At 47.6% G+C, this 26,358-nt stretch overlaps 1 protein-coding gene across 1 annotated transcript in view; it reads right to left on the reverse strand.

Annotated features, from left to right (window-relative positions):
* abcc6b.2 (ATP-binding cassette, sub-family C (CFTR/MRP), member 6b, tandem duplicate 2) overlaps window positions 1-24,663 on the reverse strand; it is a 63,246-nt gene extending 38,583 nt beyond the window's left edge. Inside the window, exons 1-6 of the mRNA XM_055897411.1 lie at window positions 24,206-24,663; window positions 14,971-15,147; window positions 11,222-11,347; window positions 5,710-5,847; window positions 3,264-3,389; window positions 379-440 (exon numbers count right to left, since the gene is read on the reverse strand). Coding sequence (XP_055753386.1) covers window positions 379-440; window positions 3,264-3,389; window positions 5,710-5,847; window positions 11,222-11,347; window positions 14,971-15,147; window positions 24,206-24,247 — 671 coding nt within the window. The 5' untranslated portion in view covers window positions 24,248-24,663. The remainder of the gene's footprint in view (window positions 1-378; window positions 441-3,263; window positions 3,390-5,709; window positions 5,848-11,221; window positions 11,348-14,970; window positions 15,148-24,205) is intronic.
* Window positions 24,664-26,358: the final 1,695 nt, after the last annotated feature.

Genomic DNA, 26,358 nt, shown 5'->3' on the forward strand with positions numbered 1-26,358 from the left:
GAGGAAGAGGGGAGGAGGAGGAGGAAGGAGGAGGAGGGGAGGAGAAGGAAGAGGGGAGGAGGAGGGGGAGGAGGAGGAGGTGGGAGGAGGAGGCGGGGGAGGAGGAGGAGGAGGAGGAGGAGGAGGGGGAGGAGGAGGGGGAGGAGGACGAGGAGGAGGAAGGAGGAGGAGAGGGCGAGGACGAGAATGAGGAGGAGGGTAGGACGAGGAGGACGAGGAGGGAGGGAGGGGAGGGGAGAGAGGGGGAGGAGGGAGGGAGAGTGAAAAGGAGATTAATTAAAAGCATCTGATAAATGGCATATATTGATTATTCCGTTTCCCCTATAATTACACATCTCATATCCATCATTGTAACAATTTAAGGCTGCCCAGTCTTACCCTCCAAACCACCAGAAGAGCATCTTAGAGAGGAAAGAGGCATACTCCACTGGACAGGGATTCTGTAGGGTATAACACACAGGGTCTTAGGCCCAGATTCATTCAACGCACCTTCTACCACTGTGAAAGCCCCTTCTACCGCTGTGAAAGCCCCTTCTACCACTGTGAAAGCACCTTCTACCACTGTGAAAGCACCTTCTACCACTGTGAAAGCACCTTCTACCACTGTGGAAGCATCTTCTACCACTGTGAAAGCCCCTTCTACCACTGTGAAAGCCCCTTCTACCACTGTGAAAGCACCTTCTACCACTGTGAAAGCACCTTCTACCACTGTGAAAGCACCTTCTACCACTGTGAAAGCACCTTCTACCACTGTGGAAGCATCTTCTACCACTGTGAAAGCCCCTTCTACCACTGTGAAAGCCCCTTCTACCACTGTGAAAGCACCTTCTACCACTGTGAAAGCACCTTCTACCACTGTGAAAGCACATTCTACCACTGTGAAAGCACCTTCTACCACTGTGAAAGCACCTTCTACCACTGTGAAAGCATGAAAGCACCTTCTACCACTGTGAAAGCACCTTCTACCACTGTGAAAGCCCCTTCTACCACTGTGAAAGCACCTTCTACCACTGTGAAAGCACCTTCTACCACTGTGGAAGCATCTTCTACCACTGTGAAAGCCCCTTCTACCACTGTGAAAGCCCCTTCTACCACTGTGAAAGCACCTTCTACCACTGTGAAAGCACCTTCTACCACTGTGAAAGCACCTTCTACCACTGTGAAAGCACATTCTACCGCTGTGAAAGCACCTTCTACCGCTGTGAAAGCACCTTCTACCGCTGTGAAAGCACATTCTACCGCTGTGAAAGCACATTCTACCACTTTACAGAACCGTCTACCGCTGTGAAAGCACCTTCTACCGCTGTGAAAGCACCTTCTACCACTGTGAAAGAACCGTCTACCACTGTGAAAGCACCTTCTACCACTGTGAAATCCCCTTCTACCGCTGTGAAAGCCCCTTCTCCCGCTGTGAAATCACCTTCTACCACTGTGAAAGCACCGTCTACCACTGTGAAAGCACCTTCTACCACTGTGAAAGCCCCTTCTACCGCTGTGAACGCACCTTCTACCACTGTGAAAGCACCTTCTACCGCTGTGAAAGCCCCTTCTACCGCTGTGAAAGCACCTTCTACAACTGTGAAAGCACCTTCTACTGCTGTGAAAGCACCTTCTACCGCTGTGAAAGCACCTTCTACAACTGTGAAAGTACCTTCTACTGCTGTGAAAGCACCTTCTACCACTGTGAAAGCACCTTCTATCACTGTGAAAGCACCTTCTATCACTGTGAAAGCACCTTCTACCACTGTGAAAGGACCTTCTACCACTGTGAAGCACATTCTACCGCTGTGAAAGCACCTTCTACCACTGTGAAAGCACCTTCTACCACTGTGAAAGCACATTCTACCACTGTGAAAGCACCTTCTACCACTGTGAAAGCACCTTCTACCACTGTGAAAGCACCTTCTACCACTGTGAAAGCCCATTCTACCGCTGTGAAAGCACCTTCTACCACTGTGAAAGCCCATTCTACTGTTTTGAAAGCCCCTTCTACTGCTGTGAAGCACCTTCTACCACTTTTACAGAACCTTCTACAACTGTGAAAGAACCTTCTACAGCTGTGAAAGCGTGTTTTACCACTGCGCTGTCACGTTCCTGACCTGTTTTCTTTTGTCTTGTATTTATTTAGCTGGTCAGGGCGTGAGTTGGGTGGGTTTGTCTATGTGTGATTTTCTATGTTGGGATGTTTGTGTTCGGCCGGGTATGATTCTCAATCAGAGGCAGCTGTCAATCGTTGTCCCTGATTGAGAATCATACTTAGGCAGCCTGGGTTTCACGTGTGTTTTGTGGGTGTTTGTTCCTGTGTCAGGTTTTGTGCCACACAGGACTGTTTCGGTTTTGTCACGTTTGTTGGTTGTTTTGTATTTTGAAGTGTTTTGTTGACTTTCAGTAAATAATGAACACTAACCACTCTGCGTTTTGGTCCTCTCCTTCTGTCTGCGAGGACAGCCGTTACATGCGCACTGAGCTACCCACAATACGCCGTGTAAAGGGCATTTCCCCAACCTTCGCAGAGATCCCCATTCATGATAAATGCTGCAGATGTTGGCTCAAGTGTAAATTACCTTCAACAGTCACTTCCTACATGGCCTGAACAAGAGCCATGTGTGTGTCTGTCAATGCAGTCTGGATTGAATCCTGGCCTTGGTGTCTTCATGTAACCCTGATTCTATTAAAATGAATATAAAGCTGACTACTAAAAACCACATCCTTTAGGATTTCTAACCTCACTCCTACTTTTTTGTTGCTGTGTTTGTCTGTGTTTGTCTACATTTGGCTGTGCTGGGTACCTTTCTGTGGGTGTGTGTGTGTCTGTGTTGGGTACCTTTCTGTAGGTGTGTGTGTCTGTGTTGGGTACCTTTCTGTAGGTGTGTGTGTCTGTGTTGGGTACCTTTCTGTAAGTGTGTGTGTCTGTGTTGGGTACCTTTCAGAAGGTGTGTGTGTGTCTGTGTTGGGTACCTTTCTGTAGGTGTGTGTGTGTCTATGTTGGGTACCTTTCTGTAGGTGTGTGTGTCTGTGTTGGGTAGCTTTCTGTAGGTGTGTGTGTGTCTGTGTTGGGTACCTTTCTGTAGGTGTGTGTGTCTGTGCTGGGTACCTTTCAGAAGGTGTGTGTGTGTCTGTGTTGGGTACCTTTCTGTAGGTGTGTGTGTCTGTGTTGGGTAGCTTTCTGTAGGTGTGTGTGTCTGTACAGGAGTGTTGGTCAGAGAAGCAGCTGAGGAGGAGCTGGGTACCTGTCTGTAGGTGTGTGTGTCTGTGCTGGGTACCTGTCTGTAGGTGTGTGTGTCTGTGCTGGAACGTTGGTCAGAGAAGCAGCTGAGGATGAGCTGGGTCAGCTGCAGGGAGAAGTAGACGAAGAATGCTATGAAGCGCATCGCATCTGTGAAGAACCCCTACATCACAGGAAGAGGGTGATTGGTTATTGACAGAATGTGTCTGTGAGAGAGAAAGAGCGAGGGAGCAAAAGAGAAAGAGAGAGAGAGGGAGTGAAAGAGAGAGAGAGAGAGAGAGGGAGCGAAAGAGAGAGAGAGAGAGAGGGAGAGAAAGAGAGGGTGAGAGTGAGGGAGAAGGAGAGGGAAAGGGAGAATTGGGGGAGGGGGGGGGTCCCATATTACAATTCTGAAGTGCCCTCGACCACCACGGCCAAACAAATCCTCCTGTTTCACATCCTGTACTTTCAGAGATCTAATGGTACTCTCAGTGTTCCAACTGTACTCTCAGACTTCCAACTGTACTCTCAGACTTCCAACTGTACTCTCAGACTTCCAACTGTACTCTCAGTGTTCCAACTGTACTCTCAGTGTTCCAACTGTACTCTCAGTGTTCCAACTGTACTCTCAGTGTTCCAACTGTACTCTCAGTGTTCCAACTGTACTCTCAGACTTCCAACTGTACTCTCAGTGTTCCAACTGTACTCTCAGACTTCCAACTGTCCTCTCAGTGTTCCAACTGTACTCTCAGTGTTCCAACTGTACTCTCAGTGGTCCAACTGTACTCTCAGTGTTCCAACTGTACTCTCAGTGTTCCAACTGTACTGTCAGATTTCCAACTGTACTCTCAGTGTTCCAACTGTACTGTCAGATTTCCAACTGTACTCTCAGTGTTCCAACTGTACTCTCAGACTTCCAACTGTACTCTCAGTGTTCCAACTGTACTGTCAGACTTCCAACTGTCCTCTCAGTGTTCCAACTGTACTCTCAGACTTCCAACTGTCCTCTCAGTGTTCCAACTGTACTCTGTGTTCCAACTGTACTCTCAGTGTTCCAACTGTACTCTCAGTGTTCCAACTGTACTCTCAGTGTTCCAACTGTACTCTCAGACTTCCAACTGTACTCGTAGACTTCCAACTGTACTCTCAGTATTCCAACTGTACTCTCAGACTTCCAACTGTACTCTCAGACTTCCAACTGTACTCTCAGTGTTCCAACTGTACTCTCAGACTTCCAACTGTACTCTCAGTGTTCCAACTGTACTGTCAGATTTCCAACTGTACTCTCAGTGTTCCAACTGTACTCTCAGACTTCCAACTGTACTCTCAGACTTCCAACTGTACTCTCAGACTTCCAACTGTACTCTGTGTTCCAACTGTACTCTCAGTGTTCCAACTGTACTCTCAGACTTCCAACTGTACTCTCAGTGTTCCAACTGTACTCTCAGACTTCCAACTGTACTCTCAGTGTACCCACTGGACCTAAAGCCTGTTAACCTAACTGGTTCCTACTGGACTTAAAGCCTGTAAACCTAACTGGTTCCTACTGAACCTAAAGCCTGTTAACCTAACTGGTTCCTACTGGACCTAAAGCCTGTTAACCTAACTGGTTCCTACTGAACCTAAAGCCTGTTAACCTAACTGGTTCCTACTGGACCTAAAGCCTGTTAACCTAACTGGTTCCTACTGAACCTAAAGCCTGTTAACCTAACTGGTTCCTACTGGACCTAAAGCCTGTTAACCTAACTGGTTCCTACTGAACCTAAAGCCTGTTAACCTGACTGGTTCCTACTGGACCTAAAGCCTGTTAACCTAATTGGTTCCGACTGGACCTAAAGCCTGTTAACCTAATTGGTTCCTACTGGACCTAAAGCCTGTTAACCTAACTGGTTCTGCATTCAACAACGCCACATTGTTTGTGAATGTGTGTATGTGTTAAACCAAGCAAGTCAGCCACCTAAACCACACAATTCATCTACTGTAACAGATATGATATGTTAACTCAATGAAACCTGAGGCTAGACTAACCCACCCAGGACAAACAGATAGTAATTACATACCCCAGCCCTCCGTATGCCACATATATACTGTAGATCATGTACAGCGTGAGATTAGTGCCACATTTTGTGAGGGAACCAGATGTTGATTGCTGTGTGTGTTGGCGTAATGAGAGAGGGCGAGAACAGCAGAAGACGGATGGAGAGATAGAGGAGAGATGGAGGAGAGAGAAGATGGAGGAGAGAGCAGATGGAGGGATGACTGTGGACCCACAGACTGGAAAAGCCTCCACTGCCCACAGCGGGGTGAGTGTCTGTGAGTGTCTGTGTCTCTCTCTCACACACACACACACACACACACACACACACACACACACACACACACACACACACACACACACACACACACACACACACACACACACACACACACACACACACACACACACACACACACACACACACACACACACACACACACACACACACACACACACACACACACACCTCTTCTATGATCTGCTGTATGTTGGCTCTGAGTGGAACGAGGGAGCAGACCACTGCCAGAGTCCAGAAGAGGAAGAGAAGAAGAGATGAACGACGTCCCTTCATCCTCTCCCACTGGATCACACACACTGCCAGGAGCTGGAGAGAGAATGAGGAGAGAGATGGATCACACACACTGTCAGGAGCTGGAGAGAGAATGAGGAGAGAGATGGATCACACACACTGCCAGGAGCTGGAGAGAGAATGAGGAGAGAGATGGATCACACACACTGTCAGGAGCTGGAGAGAGAATGAGGAGAGAGATGGATCACACACACTGCCAGGAGCTGGAGAGAGAATGAGGAGAGAGATGGATCACACACACTGTCAGGAGCTGGAGAGAGAATGAGGAGAGAGATGGATCACACACACTGTCAGGAGCTGGAGAGAGAATGAGGAGAGAGATGGATCACACACACTGCCAGGAGCTGGAGAGAGAATGAGGAGAGAGATGGATCACACACACTGTCAGGAGCTGGAGAGAGAATGAGGAGAGAGATGGATCACACACACTGCCAGGAGCTGGAGAGAGAATGAGGAGAGAGATGGATCACACACACTGTCAGGAGCTGGAGAGAGAATGAGGAGAGAGATGGATCACACACACTGTCAGGAGCTGGAGAGAGAATGAGGAGAGAGATGGATCACACACACTGCCAGGAGCTGGAGAGAGAATGAGGAGAGAGATGGATCACACACACTGCCAGGAGCTGGAGAGAGAATGAGGAGAGAGATGGATCACACACACTGCCAGGAGCTGGAGAGAGAATGAGGAGAGAGATGGATCACACACACTGCCAGGAGCTGGAGAGAGAATGAGGAGAGAGATGGATCACACACACTGCCAGGAGCTGGAGAGAGAATGAGGAGAGAGATGGATCACACACACTGCCAGGAGCTGGAGAGAGAATGAGGAGAGAGATGGATCACACACACTGCCAGGAGCTGGAGAGAGAATGAGGAGAGAGATGGATCACACACACTGCCAGGAGCTGGAGAGAGAATGAGGAGAGAGATGGATCACACACACTGCCAGGAGCTGGAGAGAGAATGAGGAGAGAGATGGATCACACACACTGCCAGGAGCTGGAGAGAGAATGAGGAGAGAGATGGATCACACACACTGCCAGGAGCTGGAGAGAGAATGAGGAGAGAGATGGATCACACACACTGTCAGGAGCTGGAGAGAGAATGAGGAGAGAGATGGATCACACACACTGCCAGGAGCTGGAGAGAGAATGAGGAGAGAGATGGATCACACACACTGTCAGGAGCTGGAGAGAGAATGAGGAGAGAGATGGATCACACACACTGCCAGGAGCTGGAGAGAGAATGAGGAGAGAGATGGATCACACACACTGTCAGGAGCTGGAGAGAGAATGAGGAGAGAGATGGATCACACACACTGTCAGGAGCTGGAGAGAGAATGAGGAGAGAGATGGATCACACACACTGTCAGGAGCTGGAGAGAGAATGAGGAGAGAGATGGATCACACACACTGCCAGGAGCTGGAGAGAGAATGAGGAGAGAGATGGATCACACACACTGCCAGGAGCTGGAGAGAGAATGAGGAGAGAGATGGATCACACACACTGCCAGGAGCTGGAGAGAGAATGAGGAGAGAGATGGATCACACACACTGCCAGGAGCTGGAGAGAGAATGAGGAGAGAGATGGATCACACACACTGCCAGGAGCTGGAGAGAGAATGAGGAGAGAGATGGATCACACACACTGCCAGGAGCTGGAGAGAGAATGAGGAGAGAGATGGATCACACACACTGCCAGGAGCTGGAGAGAGAATGAGGAGAGAGATGGATCACACACACTGCCAGGAGCTGGAGAGAGAATGAGGAGAGAGATGGATCACACACACTGCCAGGAGCTGGAGAGAAAATGAGGAGAGAGATGGATCACACACACTGCCAGGAGCTGGAGAGAGAATGAGGAGAGAGATGGATCACACACACTGTCAGGAGCTGGAGAGAAAATGAGGAGAGAGATGGATCACACACACTGCCAGGAGCTGGAGAGAGAATGAGGAGAGAGATGGATCACACACACTGCCAGGAGCTGGAGAGAAAATGAGGAGAGAGATGGATCACACACACTGCCAGGAGCTGGAGAGAGAATGAGGAGAGAGATGGATCACACACACTGTCAGGAGCTGGAGAGAAAATGAGGAGAGAGATGGATCACACACACTGCCAGGAGCTGGAGAGAGAATGAGGAGAGAGATGGATCACACACACTGCCAGGAGCTGGAGAGAGAATGAGGAGAGAGATGGATCACACACACTGCCAGGAGCTGGAGAGAGAATGAGGAGAGAGATGGATCACACACACTGCCAGGAGCTGGAGAGAGAATGAGGAGAGAGATGGATCACACACACTGCCAGGAGCTGGAGAGAAAATGAGGAGAGAGATGCATCACACACACTGCCAGGAGCTGGAGAGAGAATGAGGAGAGAGATGGATCACACACACTGTCAGGAGCTGGAGAGAAAATGAGGAGAGAGATGGATCACACACACTGCCAGGAGCTGGAGAGAGAATGAGGAGAGAGATGGATCACACACACTGCCAGGAGCTGGAGAGAAAATGAGGAGAGAGATGGATCACACACACTGCCAGGAGCTGGAGAGAGAATGAGGAGAGAGATGGATCACACACACTGCCAGGAGCTGGAGAGAGAATGAGGAGAGAGATGGATCACACACACTGTCAGGAGCTGGAGAGAAAATGAGGAGAGAGATGGATCACACACACTGCCAGGAGCTGGAGAGAGAATGAGGAGAGAGATGGATCACACACACTGCCAGGAGCTGGAGAGAGAATGAGGAGAGAGATGGATCACACACACTGCCAGGAGCTGGAGAGAGAATGAGGAGAGAGATGGATCACACACACTGCCAGGAGCTGGAGAGAGAATGAGGAGAGAGATGGATCACACACACTGCCAGGAGCTGGAGAGAGAATGAGGAGAGAGATGGATCACACACACTGCCAGGAGCTGGAGAGAGAATGAGGAGAGAGATGGATCACACACACTGCCAGGAGCTGGAGAGAAAATGAGGAGAGAGATGGATCACACACACTGTCAGGAGCTGGAGAGAAAATGAGGAGAGAGATGGATCACACACACTGCCAGGAGCTGGAGAGAGAATGAGGAGAGAGATGGATCACACACACTGCCAGGAGCTGGAGAGAAAATGAGGAGAGAGATGGATCACACACACTGCCAGGAGCTGGAGAGAGAATGAGGAGAGAGATGGATCACACACACTGTCAGGAGCTGGAGAGAAAATGAGGAGAGAGATGGATCACACACACTGCCAGGAGCTGGAGAGAGAATGAGGAGAGAGATGGATCACACACACTGCCAGGAGCTGGAGAGAGAATGAGGAGAGAGATGGATCACACACACTGCCAGGAGCTGGAGAGAGAATGAGGAGAGAGATGGATCACACACACTGCCAGGAGCTGGAGAGAGAATGAGGAGAGAGATGGATCACACACACTGCCAGGAGCTGGAGAGAGAATGAGGAGAGAGATGGATCACACACACTGCCAGGAGCTGGAGAGAGAATGAGGAGAGAGATGGATCACACACACTGCCAGGAGCTGGAGAGAGAATGAGGAGAGAGATGGATCACACACACTGCCAGGAGCTGGAGAGAGAATGAGGAGAGAGATGGATCACACACACTGCCAGGAGCTGGAGAGAGAATGAGGAGAGAGATGGATCACACACACTGCCAGGAGCTGGAGAGAGAATGAGGAGAGAGATGGATCACACACACTGCCAGGAGCTGGAGAGAGAATGAGGAGAGAGATGGATCACACACACTGCCAGGAGCTGGAGAGAGAATGAGGAGAGAGATGGATCACACACACTGCCAGGAGCTGGAGAGAGAATGAGGAGAGAGATGGATCACACACACTGCCAGGAGCTGGAGAGAGAATGAGGAGAGAGATGGATCACACACACTGTCAGGAGCTGGAGAGAGAATGAGGAGAGAGATGGATCACACACACTGTCAGGAGCTGGAGAGAGAATGAGGAGAGAGATGGATCACACACACTGCCAGGAGCTGGAGAGAGAATGAGGAGAGAGATGGATCACACACACTGCCAGGAGCTGGAGAGAGAATGAGGAGAGAGATGGATCACACACACTGCCAGGAGCTGGAGAGAGAATGAGGAGAGAGATGGATCACACACACTGCCAGGAGCTGGAGAGAGAATGAGGAGAGAGATGGATCACACACACTGCCAGGAGCTGGAGAGAGAATGAGGAGAGAGATGGATCACACACACTGCCAGGAGCTGGAGAGAGAATGAGGAGAGAGATGGATCACACACACTGCCAGGAGCTGGAGAGAGAATGAGGAGAGAGATGAGATGGAGAGATGGAGACATTGACCAGAAGAGATTTAAAAATATATAAATATTTTTATGAATAAGAAAAATATTAATATTTATTGAATATTCAAAACATACGATCCCCCCACAGTTCCCCAATAGCGGTCCCTCAACCAATCGAGACCCCCCCCACAGTCGTCCCCCCCCCCCCCTCCAGGAATACAAATCTAATAAAAAATACGATTAATTCCATTCCCCACCCCCAATAATCCCCCAATGCACCAACAACCAAGAAGAGACTTAGCGGAAAAGATCAGAAGACCAGAAGAGATTGTGGTTGTGTTTGTTTTTGTGTGTGTGTGTGTGTGTGTGTGTGTGTGTGTGTGTGTGTGTGTGTGTGTGTGTGTGTGTGTGTGTGTGTGTGTGTGTGTGTGTGTGTGTGTGTGTGTGTGTGTGTGTGTACTGTATGCGTGTATTTATAAAGCTCCTTAACTGTAACGTGTTATACTGTGGTGTCTGCAGCACCAACCACGGCTATGGATAATTCACAGTTTGTGTTGTCTGTCTGTGTCTGTTTCCCTAACTGATGGGACCTTGTCCCTGACACACTTGGCTCCGGCTCAGGGTTCAGTTTGTCAGGGTGGTCCTACTTCAGTATGTGTGTCAGGGTACAGTAGGTAAGTTATTCTGGGGCAGCTCTCCTTCTAACTCTCTCTCTCTCTTCTTCTCTCTCCACATAACTTTATCTCTCTCTCTCTTCTTCTCTCTCCCTGACTACCTTTATCTCTCTCTCTCTTCTTTTCTCTCCCTGACTACCTTTATCTCTCTCTCTTCTTCTCTCTCTACATAGAAGAAGACATAAAGTTATCTCCCTGACTACCTTCATCTCTCTCTCTCTCTATCTCTCTCTCTCTCCACTCTCTCTCATGAAAGACCATGTGTTGGTGTATCCCTCCCTCCCTCCCTCCCTCCCTCCCTCCCTCCCTCCCTCCCTCCCTCCCTCCCTCTCCTTACCATAGTAAGGCTGCGTATAACAGGGCTAAGCAGGAAGACCATGTGTTGATGTATCCCTCCCTCCCTCCCTCCCTCCCTCCCTCCCTCTCCTTACCATAGTAAGGCTGCGTATAACAGGGCTAAGCAGGAAGACCATGTGTTGGTGTATCTCTGCACTCCTCTCCACCAGCACGTAGAACACCTCTAGGAAGCCAAAGGATACTAAACACAGACCCAGCACCTACAGAGAGGGGACATGAGTTAGTTTAAACACAAACAACGAGGGGATTATAAACACAAGTACAATAAATATCCTGATCAGTATGTAGACGCAATGTTCTGTTAGATGGTAGCAGGATATAGATGTAATATGTCAGATGGTAGCAGGATATAGATGTAATATGTCAGATGGTAGCAGGATATAGATGTAATATGTCAGATGGTAGCAGGATATAGATGTAATATGTCAGATGGTAGCAGGATATAGATGTACTATGTTAGATGGTAGCAGGATATAGATGTAATATGTCAGATGGTAGCAGGATATAGATGTAATGTGTCAGATGGTAGCAGGATATAGATGTAATATGTCAGATGGTAGCAGGATATAGATGTAATATGTCAGATGGTAGCAGGATATAGATGTAATATGTCAGATGGTAGCAGGATATAGATGTAATGTGTTAGATGGTAGCAGGATATAGATGTAATATGTCAGATGGTAGCAGGATATAGATGTAATATGTCAGATGGTAGCAGGATATAGATGTAATATGCTTGATGGTAGCAGGATATAGATGTAATATGTCAGATGGTAGCAGGATATAGATGTAATATGTCAGATGGTAGCAGGATATAGATGTAATATGCTTGATGGTAGCAGGATATAGATGTAATGTTCTGTTAGATGGTAGCAGGATATAGATGTAATGTGTCAGATGGTAGCAGGATATAGATGTAATATGTCAGATGGTAGCAGGATATAGATGTAATGTGTCAGATGGTAGCAGGATATAGATGTAATATGTCAGATGGTAGCAGGATATAGATGTAATGTGTCAGATGGTAGCAGGATATAGATGTAATATGTCAGATGGTAGCAGGATATAGATGTAATATGACAGATGGTAGCAGGATATAGATGTAATATGTCAGATGGTAGCAGGATATAGATGTAATATGTCAGATGGTAGCAGGATATAGATGTAATCTGTCAGATGGTAGCAGGATATAGATGTAATATGTCAGATGGTAGCAGGATATAGATGTAATATGTCAGATGGTAGCAGGATATAGATGTAATATGACAGATGGTAGCAGGATATAGATGTAATATGTCAGATGGTAGCAGGATATAGATGTAATATGACAGATGGTAGCAGGATATAGATGTAATATGTCAGATGGTAGCAGGATATAGATGTAATATGTCAGATGGTAGCAGGATATAGATGTAATATGCTTGATGGTAGCAGGATATAGATGTAATGTGTCAGATGGTAGCAGGATATAGATGTAATGTGTCAGATGGTAGCAGGATATAGATGTAATATGTCAGATGGTAGCAGGATATAGATGTAATGTGTCAGATGGTAGCAGGATATAGATGTAATATGTCAGATGGTAGCAGGATATAGATGTAATGTGTCAGATGGTAGCAGGATATAGATGTAATGTTCTGTCAGATGGTAGCAGGATATAGATGTAATATGTCAGATGGTAGCAGGATATAGATGTAATGTGTCAGATGGTAGCAGGATATAGATGTAATGTGTCAGATGGTAGCAGGATATAGATGTAATATGACAGATGGTAGCAGGATATAGATGTAATGTGTCAGATGGTAGCAGGATATAGATGTAATATGCTTGATGGTAGCAGGATATAGATGTAATATGCTTGATGGTAGCAGGATATAGATGTAATATGTCAGATGGTAGCAGGATATAGATGTAATATGCTTGATGGTAGCAGGATATAGATGTAATGTGTCAGATGGTAGCAGGATATAGATGTAATATGTCAGATGGTAGCAGGATATAGATGTAATATGTCAGATGGTAGCAGGATATAGATGTAATATGTCAGATGGTAGCAGGATATAGATGTAATATGTCAGATGGTAGCAGGATATAGATGTAATATGTCAGATGGTAGCAGGATATAGATGTAATATGTCAGATGGTAGCAGGATATAGATGTAATATGTCAGATGGTAGCAGGATATAGATGTAATGTGTTAGATGGTAGCAGGATATAGATGTAATGTGTTAGATGGTAGCAGGATATAGATGTAATATGCTTGATGGTAGCAGGATATAGATGTAATGTGTCAGATGGTAGCAGGATATAGATGTAATGTGTCAGATGGTAGCAGGATATAGATGTAATATGTCAGATGGTAGCAGGATATAGATGTAATATGCTTGATGGTAGCAGGATATAGATGTAATGTGTCAGATGGTAGCAGGATATAGATGTAATATGTCAGATGGTAGCAGGATATAGATGTAATGTGTCAGATGGTAGCAGGATATAGATGTAATGTGTCAGATGGTAGCAGGATATAGATGTAATATGTCAGATGGTAGCAGGATATAGATGTAATGTGTCAGATGGTAGCAGGATATAGATGTAATATGTCAGATGGTAGCAGGATATAGATGTAATGTGTCAGATGGTAGCAGGATATAGATGTAATATGTCAGATGGTAGCAGGATATAGATGTAATATGTCAGATGGTAGCAGGATATAGATGTAATGTGTCAGATGGTAGCAGGATATAGATGTAATATGTTAGATGGTAGCAGGATATAGATGTAATATGTCAGATGGTAGCAGGATATAGATGTAATATGTCAGATGGTAGCAGGATATAGATGTAATGTTCTGTTAGATGGTAGCAGGATATAGATGTAATATGTCAGATGGTAGCAGGATATAGATGTAATGTTCTGTTAGATGGTAGCAGGATATAGATGTAATATGACAGATGGTAGCAGGATATAGATGTAATATGTCAGATGGTAGCAGGATATAGATGTAATATGTCAGATGGTAGCAGGATATAGATGTAATGTGTCAGATGGTAGCAGGATATAGATGTAATATGTTAGATGGTAGCAGGATATAGATGTAATATGTCAGATGGTAGCAGGATATAGATGTAATATGTCAGATGGTAGCAGGATATAGATGTAATGTGTCAGATGGTAGCAGGATATAGATGTAATATGTCAGATGGTAGCAGGATATAGATGTAATGTTCTGTTAGATGGTAGCAGGATATAGATGTAATATGACAGATGGTAGCAGGATATAGATGTAATATGTCATGTCAGTTGTTTGTAATTCATTTGTATTATTTTGGTTTCCTTCTGAATCTATACAGGAGGAGAAAGGACTTCCTACCTCTACTGAAGACCAGTGAAACTAACTGATCAGTCTTTCACCTGAATTGGTATTGTATGACAGCTGGAGAAGGTGTCCTCTTACACACGTTCTCTTTAGTAGACAACATGTAAAGCAACATGTGACAACAGTCATCTTCACATGTGAAAACTTGTTTTTTCTGTAAGGGGTGTGTGTGTGTGTGTGTGTGTGTGTGTGTGTGTGTGTGTGTGTGTGTGTGTGTGTGTGTGTGTGTGTGTGTGTGTGTGTGTGTGTGTGTGTGTGTGTGTGTGTGTGTGTGTGTGTGTGTGTGTGCGTGCGTGCGTGCGTGCGTGCGTGCGTGCGTGCGTGCGTGCGTGCGTGCGTGCGTGCGTGCGTGCGTGCGTGCGTGCGTGCGTGCGTGCGTGCGTGCGTGCGTGCGTGCGTGTGTGTCTGTGTCTGTGTCTGTGTCTGTGTGTGACACAGAAACTCACAGTTTTGGCACAGCAGAGGCTGGTCAGAGAGATGCCTCCCTGGCCAGTGACCCAGAGGTAGACCAGGTAGAGAGGACTGCAGGACCACAGGTACATACAGGGGAACCACACCAGGACCGTATGCTGGAAACACTGGGTCAGGTCTGGGTGGGGGGTGTACCAGGTCAGGTTCCAGTCCTAAGAAGGAGGGATGGATGGAGGGATGGAGGGAGAGTGTTAGAATATGTAACAGACAAATGGGGGCATTGGGTCAGCTCTGGGTGGGGGGGTGTACCAGGTCAGCTCTGGGTGGGGGGGTGTACCAGGTCAGCTCTGGGTGGGGGGGTGTACCAGGTCAGCTCTGGGTGGGGGGGGTGTACCAGGTCAGCTCTGGGTGGGGGGGTGTACCAGGTCAGCTCTGGGTGGGGGGGTGTACCAGGTCAGCTCTGGGTGGGGGGGTGTACCAGGTCAGCTCTGGGTGGGGGGGTATACCAGGTCAGGTCTGGGTGGGGGGGTATACCAGGTCAGGTCTGGGTGGGGGGGTGTACCAGGTCAGCTCTGGGTGGGGGGGTGTACCAGGTCAGCTCTGGGTGGGGGGGTGTACCAGGTCAGGTCTGGGTGGGGGGGTGTACCAGGTCAGCTCTGGGTGGGGGGGTATACCAGGTCAGCTCTGGGTGGGGGGGTATACCAGGTCAGCTCTGGGTGGGGGGGTGTACCAGGTCAGCTCTGGGTGGGGGGGTATACCAGGTCAGCTCTGGGTGGGGGGGTATACCAGGTCAGCTCTGGGTGGGGGGGTATACCAGGTCAGCTCTGGGTGGGGGGGTATACCAGGTCAGCTCTGGGTGGGGGGGTGTACCAGGTCAGCTCTGGGTGGGGGGGTATACCAGGTCAGCTCTGGGTGGGGGGGTGTACCAGGTCAGCTCTGGGTGGGGGGGTATACCAGGTCAGCTCTGGGTGGGGGGGTGTACCAGGTCAGCTCTGGGTGGGGGGGTGTACCAGGTCAGCTCTGGGTGGGGGGGTGTACCAGGTCAGCTCTGGGTGGGGGGGTGTACCAGGTCAGCTCTGGGTGGGGGGGTATACCAGGTCAGCTCTGGGTGGGGGGGTATACCAGGTCAGCTCTGGGTGGGGGGGTGTACCAGGTCAGCTCTGGGTGGGGGGGTGTACCAGGTCAGCTCTGGGTGGGGGGGTATATCAGGTCAGCTCTGGGTGGGGGGGTGTACCAGGTCAGCTCTGGGTGGGGGGGTGTACCAGGTCAGCTCTGGGTGGGGGGGTGTACCAGGTCAGCTCTGGGTGGGGGGGTGTACCAGGTCAGCTCTGGGTGGGGGGGTGTACCAGGTCAGCTCTGGGTGGGGGGGTGTACCAGGTCAGCTCTGGGTGGGGGGGTGTACCAGGTCAGCTCTGGGTGGGGGGGTGTACCAGGTCAGCTCTGGGTGGGGGGGTGTACCAGGTCAGCTCTGGGTGGGGGGGTGTACCAGGTCAGCTCTGGGTGGGGGGGTGTACCAGGTCAGCTCTGGGTGGGGGGGTATACCAGGTCAGCTCTGGGTGGGGGGGTGTACCAGGTCAGCTCTGGGTGGGGGGGTGTACCAGGTCAGCTCTGGGTGGGGGGGTATAACAGGTCAGCTCTGGGTGGGGGGGTGTACCAGGTCAGATTCCAGTCTTAAGAGAGAGAGAATGTGACAAACAAATGGAAGCATTGGGTTAATACAAAACAGATGTTTTGTTGTCACATACACCAGATAGGTGCAGTGAAATGTGTTGTTTTACAGGGCCAGTCATAGTAGTACAGCCCCTGGAGTAGATTAGGGTGAAGTGTCTTTCTCAAGGTCACATTACCAGCCTGCCACCTTGTCAGCCCAGGTATCTGAACCATTAGCCTTTCAGTTATTGGCCCAACTCTCTAACCGCTAGGCTACCTGTCTCTAACCGCTAGGCTACCTGTCTCTAACCGCTAGGCTACCTGTCTCTAACCGCTAGGCTACCTATCACCCCTCTAACCGCTAGGCTACCTGTCTCTAACCGCTAGGCTACCTGTCTCTAACCGCTAGGCTACCTGTCTCTAACCGCTAGGCTACCTGTCACCCCTCTAACCGCTAGGCTACCTGTCTCTAACCACTAGGCTACCTGTCACCCCTCTAACCGCTAGGCTACCTGTCATCCTAGGATACAGATGTCATATGTAATATAATAGAGAGGGAGAGATAGAGAGAGAGAGGTAGGGATGTAGATGGATGGAGAGAGAGAGAGGTAGGGATAGAGATGGATGGAGAGAGAGAGGTAGGTAGGGTCTGTGTCTATCTTCCTCTCATTCTCTCCCTCCCCCTTCTGTCTCTCTCTCCTTTTCCAGAGCCCAGACTGTATACCAGCAGTAACTCCAAACCCAACCAGTAAATATAGTAGTGATAATGATGTCAAGATGTCTTCAACCCCGAACCTCCAGCTCAGGGTTGAACTTCACTACAGTTTCCTCTGTAGCCCATAGACCTTCTCTTGGTCTACCTTTTTAATCATGGTGACGACAACCAATCTTCCCCAAAGTGGTAGAGGAGCACCCCTCCAATGATAAATCCCTCCTGGTTTGTGACATCCTGTGTAAACACATATAACATTAGGTATATGTCTGGGTATGTGATCCCTGCTGGGAGTGAACCCACAACCTTGGCCACTCAAGACCACACACCAGACCCAATGGTACTGCTTACTTTGTGGCTCACAAGACAACTTCCGGGAAGCTTTAAATTGGGTAAACAATTTCGGGACCCACTGTTTGCTTTCCTCACCTCTCAACCCTCAATGATAGTGCAGGAAAACAATGTTTGCGTCCTAATTTGCACCCTATTCCCTATAAGCCTTGGTTAAGAGTAGTGCACTACATAAGGAACATGGTGTCATTGGGCTCTGATCTAAAGTAGTGCACTACATAGGGAATAGGGTGCCATTGGGTCCTGGTATAAAGTTGTAGAATAGCAAAAAGCAGGAGAACGGGAAAAACGCTGGTTGACTTGAAAACATACAAGACGAACTGGCACAGAGAGACAGGAAACACAGGGATAAATACACTGACACAGAGAGACAGGAAACACAGGGATAAATACACCGACACAGAGAGACAGGAAACACAGGGATAAATACACTGGCCCAGAGAGACAGGAAACACAGGGATAAATACACTGGCACAGAGAGACAGGAAACACAGGGATAAATACACTGGCACAGAGCGACAGGAAATACAGGGATAAATACACTGGAACAGAGAGACAGGAAACACAGGGATAAATACACTGGCACAAAGAGACAGGAAACACAGGGATAAATACACTGGCACAGAGAGAAAGGAAACACAGGGATAAATACACTGGGGAAAATAAGCGACACCTGGTGGGGGTGGAGACAATCACAAGGACAGGTGAAACAGATCAGGGCGTGACACTAGCAACATTATACAAGACAACACCTCTTGACTGTCTCTGTATTCAAAAACCTAACAACATTATACACGACAACACCTCTTGACTGTCTCTGTCTTCAATAATCTAACAACAGTATACAAGACAACACCTCTTGACTGTCTCTGTCTTCAATAATCTAACAACATTATACAACACTACACCTCTTGACTGTCTCTGTCTTCAACAAGCTCCTACAAATATACAAGACAACAGCTCGATAGTCTCTGTTTTCAATAAGCATATAATATTATACAAGACAACAGCACTTGTATACAAAGAGAGAAACACACAGAAAAAGAGAGACTGGCAGAGAAATAAAGATATAGAGAGAGAGAAGAGAGAGAGAAGAGGTAGACACCCTCAGCACACACCCCCATATGCCCCCCTAGGCACAACTATGACAACATAACCAACAAAAACGGGTCACAACTCCTGCAGCTCTGTCGCACGCTGGGTATGTACATAGTCAATGGTAGGCTTCGAGGGGACTCCTATGGTAGAAACACCTATAGCTCATACCTTGGCAGTAGTGCTGTAGATTACTTTATCACTGACCTCAACCCAGAGTCTCTCAGAGCGTTCACAGTCAGCCCACTGACACCCCTATCAGACCACAGCAAAATCACAGTCCACTTGAACAGAGCAATACTCAATCATGAGGCATCAAAGCCAAAGGAACTGAGTAACATTAAGAAATGCTATAGATGGAAGGAATGCAGTTTGGAAACCTACCAAAAAACAATTAGGCAACAACAAATTCAATCCCTTTTAGACAATTTCCTGGGTAAAACTTTCCACTGCAATAGTGAAGGTGTAAACTTGGCAGTAGAAAATCTTAACAGTATATTTGACCTCTCAGCTTCCCTATCAAATCTAAAAATCTCAAATAGAAAACCGAAGAAAATGAACAACAATGACAAATGGTTTGATGAAGAATGCAAAAATCTAAGAAAGAAATTGAGAAACCTGTCTAACCAAAAACATAGACACCCGGAAAACCTGAGTCTACGCCTTCACTATGGTGAATCACTAAAACAATACAGAAATACACCACGGAAAAAGAAGGAACAGCACGTCAGAAATCAGCTCTGGGTAATTGAAGAATCCATAGACTCTAAATAATTCTGGGAAAATTGGAAAACACTAAACAAACAACAACACGAAGAATTATCTATCCAAAATGGAGATGTATGGGTAAACCACTTCTCCAATCTTTTTGGCTCTATAACAAAGAATAAAGAGCAAAAACATATATATGATCAAATAAAAATCCTATAATCAACTGTTAAAGACTACCAGAACCCACTGGATTCTCCAATTACCTTGAATGAGTTACAGGACAAAATAAAAACCCTCCAACCCAAAAAAGCCTGTGGTGTTGATGGTATCCTTAATGAAATTATCAAATATACAGACAACAAATTCCAATTGGCTATACTAAAACTCTTTAACAGCTCTGGCATCTCTAGCTCTGGCATCTTCCCCAATATTTGGAACCAAGGACTGATCACCCCAATCCACAAAAGTGGAGACAAATTTGACCCCAATAACTACCGTGGAATATGCGTCAACAGTAACCTTGGGAAAATCCTCTGCATTATCATTAACAGCAGACTCGTACATTTCCTCAATGAAAACAATGTACTGAGCAAATGTCAAATTGGCTTTTTACCAAATTACCGTAAAACAGACCATGTATTCACCCTACACACCCTAATTGACAACCAAACAAACCAAAACAAAGGCAAAGTCTTCTCATGCTTTGTTGATTTCAAAAAAGCCTTCGACTCAATTTGGCATGAGGGTCTGCTGTACCAATTGATGGAAAGTGGTGTTGGGGGTAAAACATGCTACATTATAAAGTCCATGTACACAAACAACAAGTGTGAGGTTAAAATTGGCAAAAAACACACACATTTCTTCACACAGGGTCGTGGTGTGAGACAGGGATGCAGCTTAAGCCCCACCCTCTTCAACATATATACCAACGAATTGGCGCGGGCACTAGAACAGTCTGCAGCACCCGGCCTCACCCTACTAGAATCCGAAGTCAAATGTCTACTGTTTGCTGATGATCTGGTGCTTCTGTCACCAACCAAGGAGGGCCTACAGCAGCACCTAGATCTTCTGCACAGATTCTGCCAGACCTGGGCCCTGACAGTAAATCTCAGTAAGACCAAAATAATGGTGTTCCAAAAAAGGTCCAGTCGCCAGGACCACAAATTCCATCTAGACACTGTTGCCCTAGAGCACACAAAAAACTATACATACCTCGGCCTAAACATCAGCACCACAGGTAGCTTCCACAGAGCTGTGAACGATCTGAGAGACAAGGCAAGAAGGGCATTCTATGCCATCAAAAGGAACATAAATGTCAACATACCAATTAGGATCTGGCTAAAAATACTTGAATCAGTCATAGAGCCCATTGCCATTTATGGTTGTGAGGTCTGGGGTCCGCTCACCAACCAAGACTTCACAAAATGGGACAAACACCAAATTGAGACTCTGCATGCAGAATTCTGCAAAAATATCCTCCGTGTACAACGTAGAACACCAAATAATGCATGCAGAGCAGAATTAGGCCGATACCCACTAGTTATCAAAATCCAGAAAAGAGCCGTTAAATTCTACAACCACCTAAAAGGAAGCGATTCCCAAACCTTCCACAACAAAGCCATCACCTACAGAGAGATGAACCTGGAGAAGACAAACACAAACACACCCCACAGAGCCCCAGGACAACAGCACAATTAGACCCAACCAAATCATGAGAAAACAAAAAGATAATTACTTGACACATTGGAAAGAATTAACAAAAAAACAGAGCAAACTAGAATGCTATTTGGCCGTAAACAGAGAGTATACAGTGGCAGAATACCTGACCACTGTGACTGACCCAAACTTAAGGAAAGCTTTGGGGCTGAGTCACTGGCTTACTGGTGCTCTTTCATGCCGTCCCTGGGAGGGGTGCGTCACTTGAGTGGGTTGAGTTACTGACGTGATCTTCCTGTCTGGGTTGGCGCCCCCCCTTGGTTTGTGCTGTGGTGGAGATCTTTGTTGGCTATACTCGGCCTTGTCTCAGGATTATAAGTTGGTGGTTGAAGATATCCCTCCAGTGGTGCGGGGGCTCTGCTTTGGCAAAGTGGGTGGGGTTATATCCTTCCTATTTGGCCCTGTCCGGGGGTATCTTCGGATGGGGCCACAGTGTCTCCTGACCGCTCCTGTCTCAGCCTCCAGTATTTATGCTGCAGTAGTTTGTGTCGGGGGGCTAGGGTCAGTTGGTTATACCTGGAGTACTTCTCCTGTCTTATCCAGTGTCCTGTGTGAATTTAAGTATGCTTTCTCTAATTCTCTCGTTCTCTCTTTCTTTCTCTCTCTCTGACAACCTGAGCCCTAGGACCATACGTCAGGACTACCGGGCATGACGACTCCCTGCTGTCCCCAGTCCGCCTGGCCTTGCTGCTATTCCAGTTTCAACTGTTCTGCCTGCGGTTACGGAACCCCTACCTGTCCCAGACCTGCTGTTTTCAACTCTTAATGATCGGCTATGAAAAGCCAACAGATTTATTCCTGATTATTATTTGACCATGCTTGTCATTTATGAACATTTTGAAAATCTTGGCTCTCTCTAATTTTCTCCTTCTCTCTTTCTTTCTCTCGGAGGACCTGAGCCCTGGGACCGTACGTCGGGACTGCCGGGCGTGGTGGCTCCTTGCTGTCCCCAGTCTGCCTGGCCTTGCTGCTGTTCCGGTTTCAGCTGTTCTGCCTGCGGTTATGGAACCGCCACCTGTCCCAGACCTGTTGTTTTTCAACTCTTAATGATCGGCTATGAAAAGCCAACTGAAAATTATCCATGATTATTATTTGACCATGCTTGTCACTTATGAACATTTTTGAACATCTTGTCATAGTTCTGTTATAATCTCCACCCGGCACAGCCACAAGAGGACTGGCCACCCCTCATAGCCTGGTTCCTCTCTAGGTTTCTTCCTAGGTTTTGGCCTTTCTAGGGAGTTTTTCCTAGCCACCGTGCTTCTTCACCTGCATTCTAACTGTTTGGGGTTTTAGGCTGGGTCTCTGTACAGCACTTCGAGATATTAGCTGATGTATGAAGGGCTATATAAAATAAACTTGATTGATTGATTGATTGACTATGTACAGACTCAGTGAGCATAGCCTTGCTATTGAGAAAGGCCGCAGTTGGCAGACTTGTCTCTCAAGAGAAGACAGGCTATGTGCTCACTGCTCACAAAATGAGGTGGAAACTGAGCTGCACTTCCTAACCTCCTGCCAAATGTATGACCATATTAGAGACACATATTTCCCTCAGATCACACAGACCCACAAAGAATTCGAAAACAAATCCAATTTTGATCAACTCCCATATCTACTGGGTGAAATTCCACAGTGTGCCATCACAGTGTTTTGAGAGAAAGAGATGATATTATTGCTATGGGAAAGCTGAATGGAGAATAAATTACTATGGGAAAACTGAATGGAGAGTAAATTACTATGGAAAACTGAATGGAGAGTAAATTACTATGGAAAACTGAATGGAGAGTAAATTACTATGGGAAAACTGAATGGAGAGTAAATTACTATGGGAAAACTGAATGGAGAGTAAATTACTATGGAAAACTGAATGGAGAGTAAATTACTATGGGAAAACTGAATGGAGAGTAAATTACTATGGGAAACTGAATGGAGAGTAAATTACTATGGGAAAACTGAATGGAGAGTAAATTACTATGGGAAAGCTGAATGGAGAGTAAATTACTATGGGAAAACTGACAACATTCATTGGACAGATGAGTCTATAGGCAACTATAGGCAGTTTGGTGAGTATACAGCTAGGTGTGTATAGGCCAGCATACCGTTAGCAGCATTCTGGAGCAGAGGTGCTGAATGCCCAAGACTGACTCACTGTACAGGACATAATCAAGGGGATGTCATCCCCAACGTGCTGCTTATAGACCCTAAACACGTCCACACACACACACACACACACACACACACACACACACACACACACACACACACACACACACACACACACACACACACACACACACACACACACAATTCACAGCTGTTTTTATCATTTACAGCTGTCTCCCTTCACCTCCATTCACATCTCATGTCCTCTCTCCACCTCTCTGTTCATGGTCTGTCTGATAAACCTACTGTCATCTCTCATAAACCCACTGTCCTCTCTCCACCTCTCTGTTCATGGTCTGTCTGATAAACCTACTGTCATCTCTCATAAACCCACTGTCCTCTCTCCACCTCTCTGTTCATGGTCTGTCTGATAAACCTACTGTCATCTCTCCACCTCTCTGTTCATGGTCTGTCTGATAAACCTACTGTCATTTCTCCACCTCTCTGGTCATGGTCTGTCTGATAAACCTACTGTCATCTCTCATAAATCTACTGTCATCTCTCATAAACCTAATGTCATCTCTCCACCTCTCTGTTCATGGTCTGTTTGATAAACCTACTGTCCTCTCTCATAGAGAGCAGGAAGAAACCTAACGTCATCTCTTGCTCTCTCTCCTTTATTCTCTCTCTCTCTCTCTACCTCTATATATCACTCATTCATTCTCTCCCTCTCTCTAGCTCTATCTCTCTCTGTCTCTTATTCATTCTCTCTCTCTACCTCTATCTCTCTCTCTTTCACTCCTTCATTCTCTCTCTCTACCTCTATCTCTCTCTTTCACTCCTTCCTTCTCTCTCTCTAGCTCTCCTTCATTCTCTCTCTCTCTATCTCGCCTTCATTCTCTCTGTCTCTGGTACAGTAGGTCACTCACCCATAGTGGATCCAGTCCACTGAGGCTGCACAGATTGTCCATCCTGCCTTCTCTTTTCTTCCTCCACCTCCTCCTCCTCCTTTTCTTAAATATTGTTTTCCTCTCAGTAAATCCAGATTGTCCCGGTAAGGAAGTGAATCACTCTTCTCCTCTTTCCCCCCTCCGTTTCTCAAGGTGTTGGTCTTATGTTTGGTGAATCTCTTCTTCTCTCTCTCTTTTTCTGTGTGTCTGGAAAGAAAACTAATTTCCCTCCTGCACTCCTTTTTTCTCCCTAGGATGTGTGTGTTCTTCTCAGCTTTTCTTCCAAGTTCCACTCGGTGAGTCAGGTTTTTCAGACTCTGCTCAGTCTCACACACTCTGTCTCCACTCCGTCTCCACTCAGTCTCTACTCTGTCTCAAACACACTCCAGTGTCTCTCTGAGCTCAGTCTCACAGTGTGGGTCCTGTTTTTGAGTGCTAGCCAGCCAACAACTCTCCCTCCTTGTAGGTGGGTGGAAAGACAACTCTCCTATCTCTCTCTCTCTACCCCTCTCTCTCCTGCTCTCTCTCTCTCTTCCCCTCTCTCTCTTGCTCTCTCTCCTGCTCTCTCTACTGACTCTCGCTTTGTCTCTCTTGCCTCTTTCACTCTCCACTATCTCTGTGATTTCACTAGTTCTCCTGTCTCTTTCTGTTTTCCCCTCCTCTCTTTCCTCCACCTCCCCCCCTCCTTCCCACGTGTACAATGGTCACCTCACCCCAGCTACTTTACTGGTAGAGATGGGAACACCCCCCCTAATCCCTTCCTCCCTCTCTCTACCACCCTAATCCCTTCCTCCCTCTCTCTACCACCCTAATCCCTTCCTCCCTCTCTCTACCACCCTAATCCCTTCCCCCCTCTCTCTATCACCCTAATCCCTTCCTCCCTCTCTCTACCACCCTAATCCCTTCCTCCCTCTCTCTACCACCCTAATCCCTTCCTCCCTCTCTCTACCACCCTAATCCCTTCCTCCCTCTCTCTACCACCCTAATCCCTTCCCCCCTCTCTCTATCACCCTAATCCCTTCCTCCCTCTCTCTACCACCCTAATCCCTTCCTCCCTCTCTCTACCACCCTAATCCCTTCCCCCCTCTCTCTATCACCCTAATCCCTTCCTCCCTCTCTCTACCACCCTAATCCCTTCCTCCCTCTCTCTACCACCCTGATCCCTTCCTCCCTCTCTCTACCACCCTAATCCCTTCCTCCCTCTCTCTACCACCCTGATCCCTTCCTCCCTCTCTCTACCACCCTGATCCCTTCCTCCCTCTCTCTACCACCCTGATCCCTTCCTCCCTCTCTCTACCACCCTAATCCCTTCCTCCCTCTCTCTACCACCCTAATCCCTTCCTCCCTCTCTCTACCACCCTAATCCCTTCCTCCCTCTCTCTACCACCCTGATCCCTTCCTCCCTCTCTCTACCACCCTGATCCCTTCCTCCCTCTCTCTACCACCCTAATCCCTTCCTCCCTCTCTCTACCACCCTGATCCCTTCCTCCCTCTCTCTACCACCCTGATCCCTTCCTCCCTCTCTCTACCACCCTAATCCCTTCCTCCCTCTCTCTACCACCCTAATCCCTTCCTCCCTCTCTCTACCACCCTAATCCCTTCCTCCCTCTCTCTACCACCCTAATCCCTTCCCCCCTCTCTCTACCACCCTAATCCCTTCCCCCTCCCTCTACCACCCTAATCCCTTCCTCCCTCTCTCTACCACCCTAATCCCTTCCTCCCTCTCCCTACCACCCTAATCCTTTCCTCCCTCTCTCTACCACCCTAATCCCTTCCTCCCTCTCTCTACCACCCTAATCTCTTCCTCCCTCTCTCTACCACCCTAATCCCTTCCCCCCTCTCTCTACCACCCTAATCCCTTCCCCCCTCTCTCTACCACCCTAATCCCTTCCTCCCTCTCTCTACCACCCTAATCCCTTCCCCCTCTCTCTACCACCCTAATCCCTTCCTCCCTCTCTCTACCACCCTAATCCCTTCCTCCCTCTCTCTACCACCCTAATCCCCATCCCTCCTTCTCTCTCTCTCTCTCTCTACCACCTGAACCCCTCCTCCCCCCCCCCACCTCCTCCAAACATATAGCTAATGCTTCCATCACCATCCCATCAAAACAAACACACACACACACACACGTG

The sequence above is a fragment of the Salvelinus fontinalis genome, chromosome 2, assembly GCF_029448725.1.
Source record: "Salvelinus fontinalis isolate EN_2023a chromosome 2, ASM2944872v1, whole genome shotgun sequence".
Taxonomy (NCBI): domain Eukaryota; kingdom Metazoa; phylum Chordata; class Actinopteri; order Salmoniformes; family Salmonidae; genus Salvelinus; species Salvelinus fontinalis.